Raw genomic sequence first — 20743 nt, 5'->3', positions numbered from 1 at the left:
CATGTTTCAGCTAGTACAGTACCAATGTCTTCATCATAATCAGTAGAGGTAAGAAAATATATGGCTAAACACTGGTCGCCTTTCCCTGTGAATAAATTAACATTCCCTTTATTTTCAATGCATTCTTCTGCAATAGGTGGGTAAATGCTTGTAAAAAATAAAACAGGTGTGTAAACAATGTTTGTGGGTTTACCATCTACTACACCACTGATTAGAACATCCCCTCCCTTATTTTTTATCAATCCTGGAAGGAGCAGCTTAGCATGAATCTTGATTCAGGAGTTAACAACACACAGCTGACAGGAACAACTCCTGGGTCACACATACTGGAAGCAATGACTTGACCCAGGAGTTTGACTGGAAGCAATGACTTGACCCAGGAGTTTGACTGGAAGCAATGACTTGACCCAGGAGTTTGACTGGAAGCAATGACTTGACCCAGGAGTCGTCACTGTCAGTCGTGTGCTGTTTACTCCTGTTGGTAATGCCAAGCTACTCTTTCCTGGATGTGTTTATTTTATTAAACCTTTAATTTGTAAGATGAGTGCCATGACCCCCAGGGGCAATATCTGTGATGTCACGATATCTAAATATTTTCAGGACACGTAAATCTCTCTCTGCAAAATTATGTGCTTTTATCACAAAATGAACAATCACTCTGGAAATTTCAGCTTAGCCACCCTATTATATGTGACGATATCCAAGGGATGCACCCAGGGGGGCTGTAGGTAGCCCAGCAGCCGAAAGGTCACCAGTTGGAGAATTGTTTTATTTTTTATTGTCACATACACCGGGAGCTGGAATAAGGGGGGAACTGATCTGGTAACTGTTCAGTTCCTGACAAGTCCCTTTCGTTGGGCCCTTGTGCAACACACGCTCCATCCAGGGGTGCTGCCCTACATGTGTTTGTGCTAACTGGGAGAGTTGTGTTGTAAGCGCAGAAGACACATTTCTGTTGTTCTCTGTAACATGGACAATAAAGTTGTATTATATGGCTCCTGGTCTGGAGCCAATGCCATGTTAGGCCTACAGTGTGTTCTCTATCAAGATAAGCCCAAAACATGTGCTCTTAGGTTAACACTTAGGGGGTTGGGTACTGTGGCTGTAAACATACACATTTGTGTTGTACAATGGATAAATAAGAAATATTTCAGTGTTACTGATAACTTTTAGTTATGTAATGAAAAGGAACTTTAATTTAGAAAATTCCTTATAAATGATATTGAATAATGTGTTATGAAGGTTATGAATCCTACTGCAATACTCATGAAGGTGTTATGATTGGTTTCATAAAGGTGTTGTGAATGTCTTATGAATAACCCCTCCAAGTAAAGTGTTATGTAGATGTCAGTGGGAGATTTGCTGAATGTTTTACTTAGACTAATAATCCAAGTGAACAAAAAAAACAGCCTCCTGACTTTCGCTCAATGTTCTATCCTGTATGTTTCTGTTTCAGGATGAGAACATAATGAACTCCATGCAGCTTTTTGAGAACGTGCTCTAGACCCCAGCAGAACGTTCTACGCCATACCCCCAACATCCGATCCTGTACTTCTGTCTATACACAATTTCTGTCCAATCCCAAGTCACACACACACACACTACATCTAGTGCAGTATGTATAGGATTAGCTAATCCACAGATATGTACATGTGTAGAAACTAGTTTCTTTACTGCTGCACTAGTCTCAACCTGCCACTGCTTCTGGACTAAAGAGAACACTAGAGAAAGAGAAGAGAGCTAGTGGGACCTCTGCTACTTTAAAGATTCTCAGCCTCCCAGAAAAAAGAAAGAAGGACCAAACTGCTCAACACTGTTGATCCTATGAGCTTATAGTACTCTGCCTCCTCATTGGACCCAAAAGACAAATGACCAATCAAATGATGGAGAGTGTGAGAGTGGAAATAGAGGAGAAAAACCCATCACGATGTTGCTGGCCTCCAGATAAGGATGCTGTAGCTATAACACACAGTGTCTTGGCACTTACACATTCTGTACACACACACACTATCTGTCTGCACTTACACATGTGGTACACACACACTATCTGTCTGCACATAAACATACTACACACACAATCTCCCCACACTCACAAATGCTGTACAAAACACACACGCACACACACACCCTTCCCACCCAGAAGAGGCTTGCCAGGAAAGGATATCTGTGGACACACTGACACACTTCTCTGAAGAGTATTTGAGAGAGTTGATGTAGCGTACAGAAAGCTGGACTGATCCCGAGCAGGGGCACCGGCACCAAACACCACAGGGACACTAAAAAGAAAAGAACCGAAGCATGTTTGTCAGATGTGATGTGTGATTTGCTTGCACTAAGAATTGTTCATATTGTACAATATGCACCAGAAGAGAATGCATTGATTGTAAATGTAGATAGTCCCTGTAGACCACTAAAGAAAAACTCAGTGTGTATGTAGATATGTATAGACAGTAATATATAATAATAGCATCCTAAAGCCAGGTGTCAAGTTCTCACCTGTACTCCACTATGGGTTACAGGTGTTAAAGTTAAGGCCAGACAAAATCTGTGTGGATGTTTTCTTGCCACTTACAAAACACTAATTCATATAATTGTAGCCTAACACGTTTAATATAAGAATTATTGGATAATTTGATCCTACAGGTATCTTGTTTAATTCCAAGTCAGTTCTTGAGTGTAGAGGTACCCCTACGGTCGGTGGGTTCTATACCTACTGGTTGCGTCTGGTCATAGTTCTAAGTGACACATGGAGGTTCGCTGGTTCTGCTCTGTCACCAACGGACCTGCGAGTCAGAATAAGCTTTAGATGTACAGTATGTCAGTGCCACCTTATAATATGTGTAATAATAATAAGACAGATATACTAAGATGTATATGTGTTGTAAACTAAAGCCATCCTCAGAGGAATACAGAGTATACAGCTAGGGCTTGATCCCTCTTCTTAATCCCTCATCAGAGTTTTTGTTTTGTTAATGACCCAACTGGCACCCTAATCCCTTTAAAAAGTAGTGCACTATAAAGGGAATAGGGTGCCATGGCCCTGGTCAAATGTAGAGCACTATAAAGGGAATAGGGTGCCATTTGGGACCTCTACGATGTCATTATCTGAGGTATGAGCACTGGCCACTAGTGATGACATCACTATACTTACCTATCCTAAACCATGATAAGGTATGTGTTTGTTGTTGTTGTTGTACTACATATATAAATACAGTAGTGAATACGGGAACAGTGTTCCTGTGGCATAAAGTATCATTACATTTTCTCATTGAAACCAGGGACAATTCTGAGACAGCAAAACTATACCATAACTATACCATAATCCTGATATGGTAATACCACCATTTGTACCTGTAACATGTTGACAGCTCCGACTGCAGAAAACACAGCCCCATACCCAGCCCAACCTCATACCCCCATACTTAAGCCCTAACTATAGCCCCATATCCCAAGGCCCTATACTGTACCCAGTGGACCTGTTCTAGGAAATCACATGTTGTCTCAGAAGTAGAGTGTTGTAACAGAGGTTTTCTCTGTCTCTCCCATAACAACATAACTCATGTGACCTAGCCTAGAACAGATTAGGTATGTCCGTGTGTGTGTGGCATGAATGAATGAAACAGACTAGAGACCAGACCATGGAACTAAAGCATACACAGACAGCATGGCCTGGCTTAGAGCGCTCTTTCTCTTTCTCACTCACACACACATAAAGTCATGCAGTAAAACTGAAGGAAACTGGTTATTGCCCCAGTCCACATTTCAACAGTAGGAGGATTGCACAGTATTACAGTGCTTCTGATGTCCATAATACAATCTGGAGACAGTTTTTTAGCAGGCCTACATTAAAGCAGTATTGTGTTTCTCCCCCATCTTGGTCTTGTTTTAGGTGACCTATTTGGCCAACCTGGAACCATGTTTAGATGTAACATAGTAAACTTAAATCCGCGACACTCCAGTTACTATATGTTACATTTCGTATGGTATGTATTAATTTGTGGAATTCCATCATCCATTTCATGATATGTTATGATATGCTATTTGGGGCGGCAGGGTAGCCTAGTGGTTAGAGCGTTGGACTAGTAACTGGAAGGTTGCAAGTTCAAATCCTGAGCTGACAAGGTACAAATCTCTCATTCTGCCCCTGAACAGGCAGTTAAACCACTGTTCCTAGGCTGTCATTGAAAATAACTATTTGTTTTTAACTGACTTGCCTAGTTAAATAAAGGTTGAAATATATATATATATATGTTATGAATTGCAATCTGAAATGTATAGGCTACAAATTGCAAGACAGGTCACTCTGGAGTCAATGTTAACATAATGTGCAATTTATCCTATTAAACACCAAAAATGTGTTTCAAGTCTCGTCTTAGGCAGGTCTCATGCTGAAAAAGAAAGGAAATTCTTGCCTACTTCACCCACCAATATTTTATTTTCTTTTGCAAAAAAACTGTGTAGTTCCAGTAGTTAGCGACACCACTACATGGTAAAAAGATATTAACTAGTCAAAACACTACCAAGATTTTATTTTATTAAACTACCACCAAGCTACAGCAAAATGTAATTAAACTAGGCCTACTAGTTTTAGACCTAGTTAACATGTAGTTAACTAATCCCAATCACTGCTATTTGGGCCGCATGTTCATGATTGTGGCGCATGCATCCTGACGCATGATGATATTGCTATTTGGTATCCTTGGGACGTCCCCAGCGAATAGGTCAATTAAGTAATGTTGCTGCGACATGCCTAGAAGACCACTAGATGGCACTATAGACCGTCGCAAATATACACAGACCAAGGGATAAAGAGGAAGACGCCATTTTTTTCATAACAATGATGAGTTTAGCGAAACGGAGAGTACCGAGAAAGCGAGAGAGAAGGGAGGAGAGAAAGGAAGGGAAGGAGGAGGAGAATGAGTAGACTAGCTTTATAGAATCAGCGTCCCCTATGAACACAACGAATGACAGTCCGGCTTGCATCACAGGTACGAACGCCTCCGATTGGTTAAAGCACAGTTCTGAAGGAGAAGACAGAGGAAGGACTTCAAGGGCCTGAGCATGCGCTATTATGTCTCCAGTCAAGCCCGTACATATGTAAGACAAAATCCTTCTGTAGCTATAGACATTGCTGTCTGACATCCACTGTCGTGGTAGACTACAAGAATAGGTATTTTCTACTAAGAACTGGACCTACACACATCTAGAGCTCCTTTCGGTTTCATTTTAAGGTTCTTTTCGGGTTTAGCTTTGGCTGTAGCCTATCCAACCCTAACCTCACCGACACGGGGACTCTAACCCTGACGGGAATCGAGTCCTGTCGGTTCTCCTTCCCCAGAGCAGGTGAGTCTTTACCCGGGGAACCGGCTGTTTACTGTTCACTAGGTTATTAAACCGTATTTGCATCATTCTCGCGATTAGGTATAAGACGCGTTAGCTAGTGTGGCACATGATTTCCCAAACTCGGTCTTGCTTCCCCCCCCCCCCGGGTACACGTTTTGGTTTTTGGCATAGCATTACACAGCTGATTCAAATAACCAACTTATCAAGCGTTGATTATTTGAAACAGCTGTGTAGTACTAGGGCAAACCCCAAAATGTGCCCCAGGACCAAGTTTGGGAAACCCTGGCGTAGTATACAAAGGGAGACCATCCAAGAATGGACCAATAGCAAACGGGTAAGGATCATGTCTATAGCGATGCATGCGCCTAATCAGACGGCCTCATCATTTAATGATGAGAGATACGCAGTGGAAAAGTAGGACGCCTTGCCTTCTATTTATTAGCCTAGACTCTATTTGACCTAGATAGTTTGTCTATTTATTGGTATGTTGGCTACTTGTGACATTTGTTTTATTGATGTAGTTTTGTTCTTGAGCTGTTAATGTCATGTTTTGTGTGGACCCCAGGAAGAGTAGCTGCAGCTTTCGCAACAGCTAATGGGGATCCTAATAAAATACCTATGACTTCTCTCCCTTTCCTTTATCTTATAACAAGTGTGTGAAGCAGTGGAGGCTCAACTGATTAAAACCCACTGTTTTGCAATGGTACACAGTGGCCTCAACAGCACCCTCTATGGGCAAAGGGGATACCTAGTCAGTTGCACAACTGAATGCATTCAACTGAAATGTGTCTTCCGCATTTAACCCAACACCTCTGAATCAGAGAAGTGCAGGGGGGCTACCTCAATCGAGGTCCGGGAAGCAATTGTTGGGGGTTAACTGCCTTGCTCAGGGGCAGAATTTTTCCTCCTTGCCAGCTCCGTGATTTGAATCAGGGCTCTTAACGGCTAGGCTACCTGCTGGAATGGGAGTGGTTCCCATACTGGGAAGGGAAACTTTTTAAGGAACTCAGTCCGGCTTTCAATTTACTCCTGAAAGTTGTAATAGTTGAATGTACAAGGTGCAATTTCGTTAATTGGGTAGTGCATCAGCAGTTTTCCTCTTGTCATGTCAGTCATTGCAGATCTTAGAGCTATTTGTAATTTGTCAGAAATCTCCAAGCCCATGTCAGCAAAAACAATTTGGCTAGGTTTTTTCGCCCATTGATTATGTTGTAATGTTTGGCATTCAAATATCACATGAACACACAAGATATGGCAACATTTGTAGAATAGCAGGACATTAGCTTTAAAATGGCATAACAAAAAGTATCCATCCCATGCAGTGGTGATTTTTAGCATGTAAATCTTGGTGGGGCAAACTGAATGTGTGTGTGTGTGTGTATATATATATATATATATATATATATATAAAAATTGATGCATGCAAGCAAAGCCACAAAACATTATATTAATTGCACTATAACGGCAACAAATGGTGCCCACAAACTGTTAAGTCCTACATCATGCGTTCCCAACAGCAGAGCTTTCTTTTCAGCACGGTGGAGTGAATCCTTACCACTGCTACACCTGGCAATCAGCGGAGCCTTGTCTGGCAGCGAAACAATTCATTCAGCCTCATTTACTGCCTTTAAAAAAAACATAGCTGATATGGCAGACTTGCTTAAACATATGTGGTTTCTACTGACAATTAAGATGTACAAACTATGGCATAAGGGGACGACAAGCGCATAAGAGGCCATCCGTAATTTGGATTAGACTAGTGCTGCACCGATATGACATTTTTGGCCGATACCGATATACAATATTTTCCTTGCCCAAAAAAACGATACCAATAACTGATATTTAAAATTTTAGCTGCCTATTAAGCATTCTAGTTCAGTTAAATAGTTAACACACACATGAACGCAGCAATCTAAGGCACTGCATCTCAGTGCCAGAGATGTCACTACAGTCCCTGGTTCGAATCCAGGCTGTATCACATCCGGACGTGATTGGGAGTCCCATAGGGCGCACAATTGGTCCAGGGTAGACAGTCATTGTAAATAAGAATTTGTAATTTACTGACTTGCCTAGTTAAATAAAGGTTACACACACACCACACTAACCAAAAAGTTATTTTGTCATTTACGTATGTCTCCATTACCAGTAAAACATAGTCAAAATTATTTAACCAGGTAAGCTAGTTGAGAACAAGTTCTCATTTAGAACTGCGAACTGGCCAAGATAAAGCAAAGCACTGTGACACAAACAACAACACAGAGTTACACATGGAATAAACAAGCGTACAGTCAATAGCACAATAGAAAGAAAAAAAGTCTATATACAGTGTGTGCAAATGGCGTGAGGAGGTAGGCAATAAATAGGCCATAGTAGTGAAGTAATTACAATTTAGCAGATTAACACTGGAGTGTTAAATGAGCAGATCATAATGTGCAAGTAGAGATACTGGTGTGCAAAAGAAAGTAACTAAAAACAATATGGGGATGAGGTAGGTAGATTGGGTGGGCTATTTACAGATGGACTATGTACAGCTGCAGCGATCGTTTAGCTGCTCAGATAGCTGATGTTTAAAGTTAGTGAGGGAAATATAGATAGATATTATCCTGACCAACATGCCCTCCAAATACACCTCTGCTGTTTTCAATCAGGTTCTCAGCGATCATTGCCTGCATTCATTATGGGTCCGCAGTCAAACGACCACCCCACCCCTCCCCATCACTGTCAAACCCTCCCTAAAACACTTCTGCGAACAGGCCTTTCTAATCGACCTGGCCCGGGTATCCTGGAAGGATATTAACCTCATCCCGTCAGTAGAGGATGCCTGGTTGTTATTTTAAAAGTGCTTTCCTCACCATCTTAAATAAGCATGCCCCTTTCAAAAAATGTAGAACTAAGAACAGATATGCCCTTGGTTCACTCCAGACCTGACTGCCCTCGACCAGCACAAAAACACCCTATGGCGTACTGCACTAGCATCGAATAGTCCCCGCAATATGCAACTTTTCAGGGAAGTCAGGAACCAATACACACAGTCAGTTAGGAAAGGAAAGGCTAGCTTTTTCAAACAGAAATTTGCATCCTGTAGCTCTAATTCAAAAAAGTTCTGGGATATTGTAAAGTCCATGGAGAATAAGAGCACCTCCTCCCAGCTGCCCACTGCACTGAGGCTAGGAAACACTGTCACCACTGATAAATCCACGATAATTGAAAATTTCAATAAGCACTTCTCTACGGCTGGCCATGCTTTCCTTTTGGCTACCCCAACCCCGGCCACCAGCTCCGCCCCCCACGCAGCTACTTGCCCAAGCCTCCCCAGCTTCTCCTTCACCCAAATCCAGATAGCAGATATTCTGAAAGAGCTGCAAGACCTGGACCCTTACAAATCAGCTGGGCTAAACAATCTGGACCCTCTCGTTCTTAAATTATCTGCCACCATTGTTGCAACCCCTATTACTAGTCCTTTCAATCTCTTTCGTCTCCTCCGAGATTCCTAAAGATTGGAAAGCTGCCGAGGTCATCCCCCTCTTCAAAGGGGGTGACACTCTAGACCCAAACTGTTACAGACCTATATCCATACTGCCCTGCCTTTCCAAAGTCTTCAAAAGCCAAGTTAACAAACAGATCACTGACCATTTTGAATCCCACCATACCTTCTCTGCTGTGAAATCCGGTTTCCAAGCTGGTCATGGGTGCACCTCAGCCACGCTCAAGGTACTAAACGATATCATAACCACCATTGATAAAAGACAGTACCGTGCAGCTGTCTTCATCGACCTGGCGAAGGCTTTCGACTCTGTCAATCACCATATTCTTATCGGCAGACTCAACAGCCTTGGTTTCTCAAATGACTGCCTCACCTGGTTCACGTCCTACTTCTCTGATAGAGTTCCGTGTGTCAAATCGGAGGGCCTGTTGTCCGTACCTCTGGCAGTCTCTATGGGGGTGCCACAGGGTTCAATTCTTGGGCTGACACTTTTCTCTATCTCAATGATGTTTATTTTGCTGCGGGTGATTCCATGATCCACCTCTACGCAGACGACACTTCTGTATACATCTGGCCCTTCTTTGGACACTGTGTTAACAAACCTCCAAATGCGCTTCAATGCCGTACAACATTCCTTCCGTGGCCTCCAACTGCTCTTAAACGCTAGTAAAACTAAATGCATGCTCTTCATCCGATTGCTACTATCATCACTACTCTGAACGGTTCTGACTTAGAATGTGTGGACTACCACAAATAACTAGGTGTCTGGTTAGACTCTAAATTTTCCTTCCTGACTCGTATATTAAGCATATCAAATCTAGAATCGGCTTTCTATTTCGCAACAAAGCCTCCACTCACGCTGCCAAACATACCCTCGTAAAACTGATTATCCTACCGATCCTCAACTTCAGTGATGTAATTTATAAAATAGCCTCCAACACTCTACTCAGCAAATTAGATGCAGTCTATCACTAACTTTAAGCATCAGCTATCTGAGCAGCTCACCGATCGCTGCAACTGTACACAGCCCATCTGTAAAAACCCATCCAACTACCTACCTCATCCCCATATTGTTATTTACTTTTTTTTGCTCTTTTGCACACTAGTATTTATACTTGCACATCTATCACTCCAGTGTTAATTTGCTAAATTGTAATTACTTCGCTACTATGGCCTATTTATTGCCTTACCTCCTTACTCCATTTGCACACACTGTATATAGATTTTCTATTGATATTGACTGTACTTTTGTTTATCCCTTGTGTAACTGTTTTTTTTGTTTTTGTCGAACTGCTTTGCTTTACCTTGGCCAGGTCACAGTTGTAAATGAGAACGTGTTCTCAACTGGCCTACCTGGTTAAATAAATAAAAAATATTCACATAAACTCTTCAGTTGTGTTCTGTGAGTGTCACCAAGTAGACTGATACCCCATTTCGTTGCTTCACATTCTAACCTTGTTTAACATTTATGTAGTCTAAATATGTCATGATTCCACCAATTTTAACCTTCTGCATCATTTTCAGAGGTACTTTTATTTTGAAGGCAAACCACAAATTCCACTTGTGCCTAAACCTTATTGTGGCTAGCGTCACAACACATAACCCGGTCTGGTCGAGCCTCACTAGCCAGATGAAGCTAGCTGGCTGCTTATAACGTTAGCTTTGGGCAACAGGGTTAAGTAGCTGGCTAGCTATTTATTTTCATGAACTGAAGTTCAATTTCAATAGGCGAACATGTGGTAACCTAGCTAATACTTACTCACAAGGATTTCTAAATCATTGCTGAGAATAATGAAAATGACTGCAGTTTCTACTGGTCATTGTTTTCAGGCTGGTTGTATTGGTGCTAGCTAGGTACCAAGCTAAAGCTAGTTAGCTACCCCAGAAGTTGCGGTCGAACAAATAATGCTTTATTACCAACTCGGTATTGTAAACACATCATTCGTGGCCGGTGTTTGCTACTGATTGTAGTGGTGGCGCTTGGCTTGCACGTGCAAATTCAGAACACACAACATTCTATAATAGAACTGTGTTATTTGACGTGTCAAATTTAAAAGCTAAAATAACGAGTCAGTGTTATTTGCCGTATCTTTTTTGACACGCAAAGACCCAAACGGCTTTCCATAGTATGTCCTGAAGCTAATAGCAGTGACGCTGTTACTGTGTAACTCCGGTAGGGCAACATCTGAAAAATAGCGCACTTGGTAGTGTGTACCAGTGCTCGACCAGTTGCGAAAGACAACATCACCCACGACAGAGAACGGTTGATTATCAAGGGCAATGAATTCCATTATGTTGCCGTTAATGGATTTCGCCTTGCTGAAATGTTCTTACTTTTTCAAATGACTGTTTGACTTGTTGACTGCTCGATCCACACAGCAGACATTGTGGGCTAGGTTAGGAATGCTGTGTAGCGCAACAGTCAGCTTTGACATCAGTTTTGCACATCGGCGTTAATCTAGACTTTGGTCTGATGTTGGCATTTTTTTAGCTAATATCGTCCGATTCCGATATTTTCACCTATTTATTTTTTTATTATATTGTGCATCCCTAATTAGGACATTAATGAGCGAGCTAGGACGGATGTAGTCAACTATTTGTTCAGCACTTTTGAAATGTACAGCGACAGCATTCAGAACATGGTGTTAGTATTCTCCCTGTACATTAAGTCAGAACCGTAGGATAAATAAAGGGGCCATATAAGCAGACAATGAAAGCTCTTACAATATTTGATGACTACATTTCTCTAAAAGAGAGCTATAGGCTACATGTGCACCACCAAGTCAGAACAGTAGGCTAAATGATTAGGTAGAAGGGGACCAAATTATTAGGGTGAGGCACATGGGCTACTAATACTTTCTTAGCTACAGTATACATATCTCCCTGGCATATTACATAATTTATGCAGCAGCATGCAAAACTTTTTTGGACACATCTTCTTGTGCCGTGCTCACTTGAGCAGGACGGTGGCGTGGCGGTCCTTCTTGTGAACTCTAGAAAGAGGCCCGAAATCCTGACAGATGACCGCTAAAAATTATTTCCATATTTTCCCAGTAAGAGCTAGTTTTATCTGCTTTCTCAGTTGTCTTGAACTCACTGAAGTCTGAGATTTCACAGTTTCCAGTTTTGAATGCATCAGAAGTCATGCTGGATTGACAGCATGGCCAATGTATTCAAACTTTTCTGTTCCACTTTCATGATATCCAATTGGCAGTTACGATCTTGTCTCATTGCTGCAACTCCCCTATGGACTCTGTAAAGGTCGGGAGCCAAGCCGCACCAACGTGTCGGAGGAAACGCTGACGACCGAAGTCCACTTACATGCGCCCGGCCCGCCACAAGGAGTCGCTAGAGCATGATGAGACGAGGACATCCCGTCCGGCCAAACCCTCCCCTAACCCGGACCACGCTGGGCCAATTGTGGCCCCACCTCATGGGTCTCCCGGTCACAACCGGCTGTGACACAGCCTGTGATCGAACCCGGGGCTGCAGTGGTGCCTTAGCACTTAATGTTGAATTTGCAATTTCCATCTAGTGTAATGTTTATGGCCGATGAGCACCGATACGTTTTATCTTCAAATAACAAGGATGGAAAAGGATTTGCCAGTAGATTGCCGACTTAATGCGTGATGATGACTGCTTGTCTAGTTTGCTAGCTATGATCAGTCCAATCAAAGCTACGATAGATATAACTTGATTTGATGTCATTTTATCTGTGGCCATGACCTTGAGCCTTCTTGGATAGGCACCTCTAATGTAAGTCTATGGCAGCTTGAATTTTCGAGTGCTACCCATAGATTTTGCGGTGACTTAGTGTCCCCATGAGTGACAGAACATTGAGCCAATCACAGTGCAACTAGAGAACATTACCAACCCCTACGCTTTGTATTTTCCACTGGCTGCCCCACCACCACAGAAACCACTGAGCTAGGCTGAAACACCTGCACTTTTCTTGCCTTACTCAAGAAAGCAGAAAAGAGACCATGTTTGTATGCGGCTTTATTAACTCAAAGATTTGTAAACGTTTTTTTTAATATTGTTTGCAAACTGATTTGTGACACGTATTAAGGCCAAAATAAAACTGTCCTGAATGACGCACTGCCACTGATCCCATGGCAAAATGTAGAGATTTGCAGGAAATAAGCTTCAAACCTGCAAAATCCTCTCTCTGCCAACAAAAGGGTCAAGAACAGTTTGTCAAGAACAGTTTGTCAAGAACAGTTTGTCAAGAACGTTTGTCAAGAACAGTGCTTGTGCCCATAGAAGTTAACATGGCATGAGCAGGGTGTTCCCCAATATTAGAAGGGTGGCCTGAGTGAAAGTTTGGGAACCCCTGCTTTAGGGTAGCACCGTGGTGTAACCGGAGGACAGGTATTTTCCATCCTCTGGGTAAATTGACTTCAATACAAAACCTAGGAGGTCCATGGTGGTTCTCACCCCCTTCCATAGACTTACACAGTAATTATGACGACTTCCAGAGGACGTCCTCCAACCTATCAGATCTAGAATCAGTCACTGGTTGTATTTGATTAACACTTTATTAAAAAGTATGGATTTCAGGGTTTGACCTTAACACTTGTCCTCTTGTCTGGGATAAGTACAAAAATAACTAATTATTATAATTTTTTTTATTAAATAGCCGGACAGGAATAATCTAGATCTAAATCGTCCGAATGGACAAGTAAAGAAAGTCACACAAATCATTAAACAATTATTCAGATCAGAATTGGATAATATTAAAATCTATTAATGTAAAACAAAAAAGCCTACATGTCAAAGTGTTGGCTAGTTATGTCCAAACCAATGCTGAGCGACTTAATTACATAACTACAGGCTAAACGCCAGTCATGTTTAACAAATGTAATGAAGGATAGTTAACATTAACATCTAAATGCTTGATTTTTGTCAACATAGAGGTCGACTCGAGGCACGGTTCGTTCAGATCAAATTTACACAAGAAGAACAGAAAGTGTAGGACCATGTCTGTTGCGCACCGCACATCACACACCTTCAGTCTGAGCAGAGGCAGTCAGCATATATATTTTTATGACTGGATGCCCCCTTTATTATCAGCCCAGGAGGGAATTATTTTATAAAAGCATAAAGTATTTATTTGGTTGTAATTGTAATGTTGGAGTATTTTATTGGCCACCAAGGCTGCGTTTACACAGGCAGCTGAATTCTAATATTTATTTCACTAATTGGTCTTTTGACCAATCAGATGTGAAAAGATCTGATATGATTGTACAAAATACCAATTACTGGAAAAAAATATTTGAATTTGGCTGCCTGTGTAAACCAAGGGTGGCCAGTCACCAAGGGTGGCCAGTCACCAAGGGTGGCCAGTCACCAAGGGTGGCCAGTCACCAAGGGTGGCTACCCAGACTCCAATTGACTTGGCTTTTGGACAAGTAAAGTAAAATATCTGTCTTACTTGGCTAAAAAAAGTTAATGTCAAGCCCTGGATTTCAGCAAACAAAGGCATGCAACAACAGAGGACAAACATGGTTACATGGTAAGGGTTTAAGACGTTTTATTTTTTTGTATCGACACAGTGACTTGAAGGAATTTGAGGTTCATTAAAAATAACTCTAGTCTACGCTCAACTCCATTGAGGAGTTGAGTTACTTGACTATAAGCAGGTAGGACTATTAATCTATCCATCAGTCACGATATAGGGATTGCATCTGATCTTAAGGACCAGCTTTATTACTCCCTGTATGGTTGTCCTGGAAACGGAGCTTGGAGGAGCAGGTTTGTATGTGTGCATGCGTCTGTGAGCCCACAAGAGGAAGGAATATTTTTGGGGTCCTCAGCAGTAATGTTCATAGCCTATAATCTCTGGTGCGTTCTACACAATGACAGGATGCAGCCTAGCCTATGTGATTTATCTAGCCTTCATTACATTCATAATTCACACTCTGGTTGTTTTTTTTACAGAGAAGCGTGAATGTCAGCGATCATGTACCAAGTTGTGTTTTGTGAGTTATCTACAGTGCATTGGGAAAGTATTCAGACCCCTTCCCTTTTTCCACATTTTTTTGGTGACAGCCTTATTCTAAAGTGGATTAAATGAATTTTGTCCTCATCAACCTACACACAATACCTCATAATGATAAAGCAAAAACAGGTTTTTAGAAATCTATGCAAATGTTTAAAAGAAGGATTCGGACCCTTTGCTATGAAACTCGAAATTGAGCTCAGGTGCATCCTGTTTCCATTGATCATCCTTGGGCTGTTTCTACAACTTGTTTGGAGTCCACCTGTGGTAAATTCAATTGATTGGACATGATTTGGAAAGGCACACACCTGTCTATACCAGAGGTCGACCGATTAATCGGCATGGCCGATTTAATTAGGGCCAAGTTTCAAGTTTTCATAATCGGTAATCGGCATTTTTAAATGCCGATTATGGCCGATTACATTGCATTGCAATCCACGAGGAAACAATCTCACCACCTGTTACACGAGTGCAGCGTCAAAAGGAGTTTGGCCCGCCTGGCTCGTAGCGAACTGTTTCTTCCTAACAAAGACCATAATTAATTTGCCAGAATTTTACAGAATTATGACATAACATTGAAGGTTGTGTAATGTAACCGCAATATTTCAACTTAGGTTTGCCACCCATTCGACAAAATACTGTATGGTTCCGTATTTCACTGAAAGAATAAACGTTTGGTTTTCGAAATTATAGTTTCCGGATTTGACCATATTAATGACCTATGGCTTGTATTTCTGTGTGTTTATTATAATTAAGTATAATTTGATAGAGCAGTCTGACTGAGTGGTGGTAGGCAGCAGCAGGCTCGTAAGCATTCATTCAAACAGCACTTTACTGTATTTGCGAGCAGCTCTTAGCAATGCTTGACGCACAGCTCTGTTTATGACTTCAAGCCTATCAACTCCCGAGAGCACTTTTACTTTCTTCTCCAACACTTTGTTTTTGCATTATTTAAACCAAATTGAACATGTTTATTTGAGACTAAATAGATTTGATGTATTACATTAAGTTAAAATAAAAGGGTTAATTGTTCATTCGGTATTGTTGTAAATGTCGTTATTACAAAAAATATTTATACATACTTTTTCACAGCACTGATTTCTGTATATATGTATTTGCCCCCTTCCTGATTTCTTATTTTTAGGCACATTTGTCACATCTAAATGTTCAGATCATCAAACAAATGTAAATATTACACAAAGATAAACTGTATTTTGTGTTTACTTGGGTTAAGTGATTTTATTTATTAAGGGAAAAAAAGCTCTCCGAACCTTCATGGCCCTATGAAAAAGTAATTGCCCCCTAAACCTAATAACTGGTTGTGCCAGCCTCGGCAGCAACAACTGCAATCAAGCGTTTGCGATAACTGGCAATGAGTCTTTCACATCGCTGTGGAGGAATTTTGGCCCACTCTTTGTGGAATTGTTTTAATTCAGCCACATTGGAGGGTTTTCGAGCATGAACCGCCTTTAAGGTCACGCCACAGCATCTCAATCGGAAAGTCCAGACTTTGACTAGGCCACTCCAAAACCATTTTTTTGTTTTTTTTTGCCATTCAGAGGTGGACTTGCTGGTGTGTTATGGATCATTGTCCTGCTGCAGAACCCAAGTGCGCTTCAGCTTGAGGTCACGAACTGATGGCCAGACATTTTTTTGGTAGAGAACAGAATTCATGGTTCCATCAATCACAGCAAGTTGTCCAGGTCTTGACGCAGCAAAACAGTCCCAGACCATCGCACTACCACCACCATATTTGACTGTTGGTATGATGATCTTTTTCTGAAATGCTGTGTTACTTTTACGCCAGATGTAACGGGATGCACACCTTCCAAAAAGTTCAACTTTTTTCTCGTCAGTCCACAGAATATTTTCCCAAAACTATTGGGGATCATCAAGATGTTTTTTTGCCAAAAGTGAGACAAGCCTTTGTTATTTTTAGTCAACAGTGATTTTTTGCCTTGGCACTCTGCCATGGATGCCATTTTTGCCCAGTCTCTTTCTTATGGTTGAGTCATGAACACTGACCTTAACTGAGGCAAGTGAGGCCTGCAGTTCTTTAGATGTTGTTGTGGATTCTTTTCTGGCCTCTTGGATGAGTCGTCCCTGCGCTCTTGGGTAATTTTGGTAGGCTGGCCACTCCTGGGAAGGTTCACCACTGTTCCAAATTTTCTCCCATTTGTGGATAATGGCTCTCACCGTGGTTCGCTGGAATCACAAAGCTTTAGAAATGGCTTTGTAACCCTTTCCAGACCGATAATGTCAATTACTTTGTTTCTCATCTGTTCCTGAATTTCTTTGAATCGTGGCATGATGTCTTGCTTTTTGAGATTTTTTTTGGCCTACTTCACTTTGTCAGACAGACAGGTTCTATTTAAGTGGTTTCTTGATTCAACAGGTCTGACAGTAATCAGGCTTGGGTGTGGCTAGTGAAACTGAACTCAGCTTTCCAAAAAATTTGATTAACCACAGAAAATTCATGATTTAACAAGGGGGGGGCAATTACTTTGTCACATAGGCCATGAATTTTCGGATAGCTTTTTTCCCTTAATAAATAAAATAAAAATCACTTTACTGCATTTTGTGTTTACTTGGGTTATCTTTGTGTAATATTAACATTTGTTTCATCTGAAACATTTGTGTGACAAATGTGCAAAAAATAAGAAATCAGGAAGGGGTAAGTACCTTTTCACAACACTATGTGTATATATATATATATATATACAGTGCCTTGCGAAAGTATCCGGCCCCCTTGAACTTTGCGACCTTTTGCCACATTTCAGGCTTCAAACATAAAGATATAAAACTGTATTTTTTTGTGAAGAATAAACAGCAAGTGGGACACAATCATGAAGTGGAACGACATTTATTGGATATTTCAAACTTTTTTAACAAATTCAAAAACTGAAAAATTGGGCGTGCAAAATTATTCAGCCCCTTTACTTTCAGTGCAGCAAACTCTCTCCAAAAGTTCAGTGAGGATCTCTGAATGATCCAATGTTGACCTAAATGACTAATGATGATAAATACAATCCACCTGTGTGTAATCAAGTCTCCGTATAAATGCACCTGCACTGTGATAGTCTCAGAGGTCCGTCAAAAGCGCAGAGAGCATCATGAAGAACAAGGAACACACATGGCAGGTCCGAAATACTGTTGTGAAGAAGTTTAAAGCCGGATTTGGATACAAAAATATTTCCCAAGCTTTAAACATCCCAAGGAGCACTGTGCAAGCGATAATATTGAAATGGAAGGAGTATCAGACCACTGCAAATCTACCAAGACCTGGCCGTCCCTCTAAACTTTCAGCTCATACAAGGAGAAGACTGATCAGAGATGCAGCCAAGAGGCCCATGATCACTCTGGATGAACTGCAGAGATCTACAGCTGAGGTGGGAGACTCTGTCCATAGGACAACAATCAGTCGTATATTGCACAAATTTGGCCTTTATGGAAGAGTGGCAAGAAAGCCATTTCTTAAAGATATCCATAAAAAGTGTTGTTTAAAGTTTGCCACAAGCCACCTGGGAGACACACCAAACATGTGGAAGAAGGTGCTCTGGTCAGATGAAACCAAAATTGAACTTTTTGGCAACGATGCAAAAAGTTATGTTTGGTGTAAAAGCAACACAGCTGAACACACCATCCCCACTGTCAAACATGGTGGTGGCAGCATCATGGTTTGGGCCTGCTTTTCTTCAGCAGGGACAGGGAAGATGGTTAAAATTGATGGGAAGATGGATGGAGCCAAATACAGGACCATTCTGGAAGAAAACCTGATGGAGTCTGCAAAAGACCTGAGACTGGGACGGAGATTTGTCTTCCAACAAGACAATGATCCAAAACATAAAGCAAAATCTACAATGGAATGGTTCAAAAATAAACATATCCAGGTGTTAGAATGGCCAAGTCAAAGTCCAGACCTGAATCCAATCGAGAATCTGTGGAAAGAACTGAAAACTGCTGTTCACAAATGCTCTCCATCCAACCTCACTGAGCTCGAGCTGTTTTGCAAGGAGGAATGGGAAAAAATGTCAGTCTCTCGATGTGCAAAACTGATAGACATACCCCAAGCGACTTACAGCTGTAATCGCAGCAAAAGGTGGCGCTACAAAGTATTAACTTAAGGGGGCTGAATAATTTTGCACGCCCAATTTTTCAGTTTTTGATTTGTTAAAAAAGTTTGTAATATCCAATAAATGTCGTTCCACTTCATGATTGTGTCCCACTTGTTGTTGATTCTTCACAAAAAAATACAGTTTTATATCTTTATGTTTGAAGCCTGAAATGTGGCAAAAGGTCGCAAAGTTCAAGGGGGCCGAATACTTTCGCAAGGCACTGTGTGTGTGTGTGTATATGTGTATATGTGTATATGTGTGTGTATATATATATATATATATATATATATATATATATATATATATATATATATATATATATATATATATATATATAAAAATCGGCCGATTTTTGAATTGGTATAGGCTTTTTTTTGGTACTCCAATAATCAGTATCGGCGTTGAAAAATCATAATCGGTCGACCTTTAGTCTATACAAGGTCCCACAGTTGACATTGCATGTCATAGCGAAAACCAAGCCACGAGGTCGACGGAATTGTCTTCAGAGCTCAGACAGGATTGTGCAGCATTGAAGGTCACCAAGAACAGTGATCTCCATCATTCTTAAATGGAAGAAGTTTGGAATCCCGAAGACTCTTCCTAGAGCTGGCCGCCCGGCCAAACTGAGCAAGGGGAGAAGGGCGGTGACCAGAAATCCGATGGTCACTCTGACCAAGTTCCAGAATTCCTCTGTGGAGATGGGAGAAACTTCCAGAAGGACAACCATCTCTGCAGCACTCTACCAATCAGGCCTTTATCATAGAGTGGCCAGATGGAAGCCACTCTTCAGTAAAAGGCACATGACAGCCCGCTTGGAGTTTGCCAAAAGGCACCTAAAGGACTCTCAGACCATAAGAAAAAAGATTCTCTGGTCTGATGAAACCAAGATTGAACTCTTTGGCCTGAATGCCAAGCGTCACATATGGAGGAAACCTGACACCGTCCCTACGGTGAAGAATGGTGGTAGCAGCATCATGCTGTGGATGTTTTTCAGCTGCAGGGACTGGGAGACTAGTCAGGATTGAGGGAAAGATGAATGGAGTAAAGTACAGAGATCATTGACAGCAAGAGCCCGGTCTTGAACCCAATTGAACATCTCTTGAGAGACCTGAAAATAGCTGTGCAGCGATGCTCCCCATCCAACCTGACAGAGCTTGCGAGGATCTGCAAAGAAGAATGGGAGAAACTCTCCCAGAAACTCCAACTATAGGTGTGCCAAGCTTGTAGTGTCATGCCCGAGAAGACTTGAGGCTGTACTCGCTGCCGAAGGTGCTTCAACAAAGTACTGAGTAAAGGGTCTGAATGCTTATGTAAATGTGATGTGTCTTTTTTATTTTTAATACATTTGCAAACATTTCTAAAAACCTGTTTTTGCTTCATCGTTATGGGGTGTAGATTAAGGGGGGAAACAATTTTAATCCATTGTAGAAAAAGGCTGAAACATAAAATGTGGAAAAAGTCACGGGGTCTGAATACTTTCCGAATAAACCATATTCTTGAACAAAATTGATAACATAATAACTTAATTTTGCCACACAATCTGTTTCATAGGGACTAGGCCAGTGTTTCCTAACTGGTGGCCCGCAGGGGGGATTTTATTATATATAGTGTGTATTTTAAATTTTTTGGACATGAAAGACTGTAAAAGCACGAGCAAATCATGACTTTAATTTTAGAAACATTTTCAAAAGTTGTCCCATGTAGAGATTCGTGATCATATACAAATGTAAGCAAGGGTTGAAAAGATGGTTTTAGTCAGATATTATGTCTTGCTGTCAATTTGCAGTCCACAAACTATTT

The 20743-nt window shown here is 41.2% G+C and overlaps 2 protein-coding genes across 2 annotated transcripts in view; both read left to right on the top strand.

Annotated features, from left to right (window-relative positions):
• LOC139389725 (calsenilin-like) overlaps positions 1-4358 on the top strand; it is a 35717-nt gene extending 31359 nt beyond the window's left edge. The window contains exon 7 of the mRNA XM_071136639.1: positions 1457-4358. Coding sequence (XP_070992740.1) covers positions 1457-1504 — 48 coding nt within the window. The 3' untranslated portion in view covers positions 1505-4358. The remainder of the gene's footprint in view (positions 1-1456) is intronic.
• Positions 4359-5065: 707 nt separating this feature from the next.
• LOC139390001 (solute carrier family 23 member 2-like) overlaps positions 5066-20743 on the top strand; it is a 61436-nt gene continuing 45758 nt past the window's right edge. Inside the window, exon 1 of the mRNA XM_071137086.1 lies at positions 5066-5343. The gene's annotated coding sequence lies outside the window, so the exon portion shown is untranslated. The remainder of the gene's footprint in view (positions 5344-20743) is intronic.

Source organism: Oncorhynchus clarkii, chromosome 30 (genome assembly GCF_045791955.1).
Source record: "Oncorhynchus clarkii lewisi isolate Uvic-CL-2024 chromosome 30, UVic_Ocla_1.0, whole genome shotgun sequence".
Taxonomy (NCBI): Eukaryota; Metazoa; Chordata; class Actinopteri; order Salmoniformes; family Salmonidae; genus Oncorhynchus; species Oncorhynchus clarkii.
This window is presented reverse-complemented; position numbering and strand designations above follow the sequence as displayed.